This window comes from Aplysia californica, unplaced genomic scaffold (genome assembly GCF_000002075.1).
Source record: "Aplysia californica isolate F4 #8 unplaced genomic scaffold, AplCal3.0 scaffold01761, whole genome shotgun sequence".
Classification (NCBI taxonomy): domain Eukaryota; kingdom Metazoa; phylum Mollusca; class Gastropoda; order Aplysiida; family Aplysiidae; genus Aplysia; species Aplysia californica.
The window spans coordinates 24,381-30,980 of record NW_004799031.1 but is presented as its reverse complement, the minus strand read 5'-3'; the positions used below and the strand labels follow the sequence as shown (position 1 = coordinate 30,980).

The 6,600-nt window shown below is 38.6% G+C and overlaps 1 protein-coding gene across 1 annotated transcript in view; it reads right to left on the bottom strand.

Moving 5' to 3' along the window:
- Positions 1–6,600, bottom strand: part of LOC101863875 (spectrin alpha chain, non-erythrocytic 1) — a gene marked incomplete at its 5' end in the record, with an annotated part of 39,056 nt that overhangs the window by 8,615 nt on the left and 23,841 nt on the right. The window contains 4 exon segments of the mRNA XM_013090975.2: positions 428–567; positions 1,382–1,505; positions 2,402–2,541; positions 4,963–5,040. Of these exon segments, the coding sequence (XP_012946429.2) occupies positions 428–567; positions 1,382–1,505; positions 2,402–2,541; positions 4,963–5,040 (482 nt within the window).

Genomic DNA, 6,600 nt, shown 5'->3' with positions numbered 1-6,600 from the left:
GAGAGAGAGAGAGAGAGAGAGTCACAGACAGAGACAGAATGAGACAGAGAAAGAGACACTGTGAGATAGAGTGTGAGAAAGAGCAAGAAACAGTGATAGAAAGAGTGGGAGAGAGAAAAAATTAGAGAGAGGGTGAGAGAGAGTGAAAGTGAGAGAGAAAGGGATAAATATTTAGAAGGCACAACAAGAGAATGAGAGAAAGAGAAAATGATAGAGAAAGACAGAGACTTACAGATAGAGAGCATCCACAACAGGCTAACTATAATGAAAAAGAACTTAAAACAGACACAAAAAAAGCAGAAAAAATAACAGAAAGACGAAGCCAAGAGAACGGTAAAAGTAAAAATCAAATTAACTTAACACCCCAAAACTAATATAAAAAAGAAACAAAACAAAACAATTTCTCCATCCAGCTCTCACATTGTTTAGTCCTTTCAGTCTCTCGTTGTTGGCCTTGAGTTCTGCCTCAAAGGCCGCGTGTTTCTGAAGCTTGGCCTGCAGGTTGCTAAGGTCCCGGTAAGACTCATCGGTCGCAGTCTTCATCTTTTCCTTCATCCAATCAGACAGCTGGAGAAATAAAGAAGAAACCATTCGAAATTTGTCACATTCTCATCAAGATAATTCAGATCTTAGAAGAAGCCTGCTGTAGAGGCCATAGTGTGACTCATCTATCGCAGTCTTCATCTTTTCCTTCATCCAGTCAGACAGCTGAATAAAAAAGAGAGGAAATTATTTTAAAAATAACAGTACCATTGTTTGGTCCTTTTGATATAATTGTAATTATATCAGAGGCAAGTAAAGAAAATTTTTGTACAAGACTGAAAAATGATTTAGGTCCCTATCCACTTGATTATGATCATGTAGGAGGAAAGTTGCTACAGTTATCAATAAGGCTCATATCTGGTGGTCTTCATCTTTTCCTTCATCCAGTGGGACAGCTGAATGAAAAACAAAACAGTAAATCATAAATTTTACGGATGAGAAGGTGATTACAAACGTTTTTGGGGTTTTTTTTAGTATGGGGTTTTGCGGCGCTCGCAGCTGCATAAGGTCATATGAGAGAGACAGAGAGACATATTATACAAATATGAGGCGTGCTAACAATATGAGCTACTGCTAGTTCTCTCAATCCACAAATGGAGATATTGGCCAAAAATCGACACTAGGGTCAAATTTGTTGAATTTCTATTGATGCCATATTCTTTAACTATTGCCTTTTGTTATTTCATACTTATAAATTGTAGAAAGATCACCTATAACTATGACATATCTATTTTCATCAGGCATGAATCTGAGAAGTAACTCATTTTGTCAGCACGCTTCACAAATTTTATACATCTCCACTTGCATCTCATTTGTTTCATTTGCATATCCAGCTCACCTCATTAGCATCTCTCTTAAACTTCTGGAAGGCCTGGGAGGCCAGCAGAGCCTGGTGTCTGTCCGCGGCCCGGTCCTTGGCCTTCTGTCTTCTCTCCAGTACAGACTTGCGACGTTTGTCGATTCTGCGAACCGGAAGGAGGAATTCACATGTTGAAACTGACATTTATGATTGTAAATATTTGACCACCCAAACCCATCCATCAAGTTCGTTTTAGTAAGTGTTTTACGGCACTTGCAAAACAATAAGGTCATATAAGTGCCTAAGAGTAGAGGTGTTACAGGAGAGTAACAAACACAAAAAACAAGGAGGGAACATAATGATGATAGACATTTGATGGGAAAGAAGAAATAAACCACACAAGAGCACCCGCCAACCACCAACAAATTCGTACAAAGGAGTACTGAATAAGGTTACTAAAACTTTATAGACTGCTGATTTGTAAGGAGAGATTTCTTACTTTTCCATGACAAGGAAGAATACAGTTGTTTTTTTAACTCTCAAAACCGCCAAATCATTACTGTTATCATTATTATTAATATTATCATTATTTTCATTTTTACAATTATCATCATCATCATCATCATCATCATCATCATCATCATCATCATCATCATCATCATCATCATCATCATCATATCATCATCAACATCATCATCATCAACAACATCATCACCATTATTATCATTACTATCATTTGCATCATTACCATCTCTCTGCCACCCTAAGCAGCAAGCACATACACACACACACACAAACACACACACACACACACACACATAAACATGCACATGCACACACACACACACACACACACACACACACACACACACACACACACACACACACACACACACACATATTTATATATAAACATACACACAAACACATACACAAATAAACAAAAAAATAAGCAGTCAGCATGGTTTACTTCTCGCTGTCCGGGTGACCCTCAGCCGCACACAAACACAAGCACACACAAATAGACACACAAACAGATAAGTGGTCAGCATAGTTTACTTCTCGCTGTCCGGGTGACCCTCGGCCACCAGTTTGTCGGCGAGTTCATTCAGGGCCTTGACCTTGTCATCCTGGGCCTGGAGTTTCTTCTCGAAGTCCTCGTGGCGTCGGAACAGACCCTCCACGTCATCCACGGTGCTCTGTGGACATTTTTTAAAAAACTGTCAGACATGACGACTGGCTCCGGACAAATATCCTGAACTTTTCAAACGCATATGTAGAGAATCAAAATCTATGGATCATAATTATTGTCTCGTTCATCATGTATTTAAAATAGTGTTATACACTTTGGGGACATATGTTTTGTTGGGGGTTTTTTTTTTTTTTAAGTTTTTTTTTTTTTTGGGGGGGGGGGGGGGGGGGGTAAGTGTTTTACGGTGCGAGCGCCCGGGACACATTAAACTTTTTCAGTTGGTAGGAAATTTTGAATTTTGCCCGAGTGGCGGCCGAAGCCTACTCTTATCGATTTAAGACCACCATGGGATCTTTAACGTGCGCAACTTGCACACGAGACCTCCGAAGATTTTTGTCCTTGTCCGAGAAGGCTAGGTGTAGACCTTTCCTACCAGAAGATCAGGCGCGTGGCTGAAAGACAGCAGTTAGGAGGATCCAAGGAGTAGAAGTAGAAAGGCTGTAGAAAGAGTCAGGAGCCCAGAGGAGGGAGGGCAAAGGAGGTGAGGGGGTAGGGGAAGAAAGAGGAGACGAATTGAAAGTAGACGACAGAACCTTGCTAGAGAGCAGGAAATGAGGTGAAAGAAGAACATTTTAAAGAAGAAAATTTTTCGGTCGCTAACCGGATTCAACCCCCGGGACCTTTGAATGAGAGGACAACACCTTAACCTCTAGGCCACGAGAGCCCCCCGAGACATATGTGAGGTGAAATAAGGCACTCGTCAAAATTATAAAATCAAAGAAACGGGTGTTTTACTGACCGTCTGGCAATTTTTTCTAATTTTGTTGTTTAGGCTCAACACCTTTTATGCCCATTTAAAAACCTATTTCTGGGTGGGTTTCACTGAAAGACATTGAGTAAAGGCACAAAAACTGTAAATTTTCAGTTTCCAAGGATTCTCAGGCTATGGAAATTACCAAACTTTGGCGGCAATTTTCTCGTAAAATTTACCTCTGAAACCAGGCGACCCTCACCTCTTTCAATTGCAAATATCTCAACTTCTCTTCCATAGATTGATTTTTTTTCCCCAACAGTCAACAGGAAAGCAAATGGACTGACTTTAAGATGAAACTGATCTCCCCATATGCCCAAAACTTGACAAGCACCCGATTCCACCATGTCGTGGCAATTATTATAAGAGATAAGATAAGATAGTACTTTATTATCCCAGAGGGAAATTTTCCTCAGCTGTACAGGACCGTAAAAACACATGCAGGTATACATACAAAATTTAAATTATATATATATTACTCTCATTAAAATTCAATATGAAAGGAGAAGTAAAGCTGACAAAATGTACATTTACATCAAATACATCATTCAACCACATGCAGGAATTTAAATACTAGACCTTTGGAGTTATATACAGATACATACTCTAAGAGCAACACCCATCTATGCTCATTCTGACAAAGCCTTATGCTAGATGGTAAAAAACTTATTTTACTTAATGACACCATTTAAGACATCCACCTGTATAGACAACCACTTTCCTCCTCCACAATGGGTGTCCATCTCGGACAAGTTGTAATTGTCAGAGGTGACATCCTCCTACTACAGCACACGACCGACTCAAAATTGACGAATCATATTGCCTGAACAATACATCTTGCATCAAGAAGTTTTACATACAGAGCACAATCTGAACAATTTTAGAAACGGGATATCCAGATATCTAGATAGATGTATATATATATAAAAGTGGACTTGAGAGGCTTTGTGCACAAACTCCTCCCTTATTACCTAACCCACACCTTTGAAACCTTGCAGGGGTCCACAGCATCCACGTGGCTATGACCTAACTTTTTAAAAATCCACGCAAACTGCTTTCTCTGATTTTCCCAAAATGCTTTGTTTCATCCACACAGAGTTCTAATCTTGGGAAAGTCCGTCTTCTAAGACACCATTGTAAACAAGTGAGGTTTCCGTTCCTTAACCGTGCGAATTGATTCAATATCTTTGAAATTCTGGAGTGTACAACCACGAAAGCAGAATAGAAAATCAATCAATACATCAATTATATAATTTGGCAACTTGGAAATACGTGTGTCACTTTTCTCTCAAGATTTATTGCTCCATTCCAGTAGAGTGTAACTATAGTAGGCCAATTAACTTTTAGTTGATGTTAATGCCCAGATCATTCCTTTCATCGAAAGGGGGCCCAGCTAGTATAATATAATAAGCAGCAGTTCCCTGTTGAAGTTCAGGCACAGTTATGAGCGTGACTAAGATGAATCAGCTCATTTACAATTACAATTCTACTGTGCATAAGAACTTGAGATGTAATTGCGCCCCCTCCCCCTGGGAATGGCCTAAAGACAATTCAGTCAGTAGCACCCCCCCTCCCCCCTCACTGCCCAAAGACAGGTGAAAGCAGGTCAAGACTCACCCCCATGTCGTCAAAGTCCAGGAAAGCCTCATGGCTGCTGGTCACCGCATCGATCTGGTCTGCTTCTCTGTTGAAAACCTGATGAGAGAAAAATAGTCATTATAGATTTTTTACATCCCAATCAACACAATTAAGATCATTAAGAAGGCAGGTTGCTTTGATCCTGCCTGTCAGAGCCAGCTCAGGCTGAGAGAGGGACACAACACACTATCTCAACAGAGAGACCGAGATACTCATTTTTTTAAAAAGGTGATACTAATTTTTTTTATAAAGACTCGCTACATGGGAATCGAAACCCGTTGTCTGCATGCAACAACAAAGTGTCAAACTGCTGAACCACACGATTTTTGCGTGTCTCTGGTTTTAATTGTTTCATAAAAGAGAATGGACTGCATAGAACAACAAGATAGTAGTCATTTAACACTTTTAGTACAGTCTGCAGCTTAAGTCGCCAGGCCGTAGTATACGCTCATTCTCATTACCACTGGCGACTTTAGCCACTGACTCGACCAGGCACGCTAAGTATAATTAACCCTATCCGTACGTCGTGTTTTACTATTGTATCCATATGACGTGGGGAACTCTGTGCCACCACTTTCAAAAGAGGAAATTTACTCGTTAATCCTATCTGTACGCTTTGCAGAACAGTCTGTCAAAATGATTTTTTGAGAAATACTGAAAGTTTCAAAGAGATCTTCGCACTAGAAGTATTCTAAAACGTGAAGAATACAACCCCAGGGGTACAAAATGACACCAGGGTGTACGGAGAGGGTTAAACAACGATCAGAGCCACTGCACTGAAGTAAATACCAAAGGAAGTCACTCTATGTGATAGCTGAAAGGTAGAAGAAACTGTGAACTTTTAAACATGTTTCTTGGGCTGCACAGGTATTTAAAAATTATATTAAAATTGTACCACGGCTTCAGAATTCTAAACCAGTATGGTACTTAAAGGTTTTTCACTATACGAGCCTTCGGTACTGTAAGTCTTAGTGTTAATACAGGGGGGAAACAAGATAGACAGACAGAAACAAAAGAGGGAAAGAAAAGAAGTGGGACCTACAAGTGGAATTACCATCCATTATAAATATTATGTTTATGATTGTCATCAACATCACTATTATTAGAGTTGCTATCTTTATTATCTTTATTATGATAATTATGATTATAATAGCTAATTATAATTAGCATGATCATCAACATCATCATTATTGCATCTCGTAGGTTTTGAAGTTATGAAATACAAAAATACGATCATTATTTGCCACCATCCTTACATATCGCCATTTTATTGAAAAGAGACACAGATGTCTATGTTCTGAAATCCATTGATGGTTAATTATTCTAATTATCAATATTACCATTTCAACAAAATAAATTGTGTTATTAAAAAAAATATTTTTTTAAAAATGAATAAAAAAAATAAAATAAATAAATAATAGATTGCATTTATATAGCGCTCTATCCCACACTAGAATAAGCTCTGAGCGCTTTACATCAATCACATAATTATTCACACAAGAAAAATTATTTCACAGAAGCAAGAAAAATTCGTTCAACCACATAAAGAAGAACTTTCACAAAAATACATTAACTATTCACGAAAGGACAAGATAAATAAATAAATACATTTTAAAA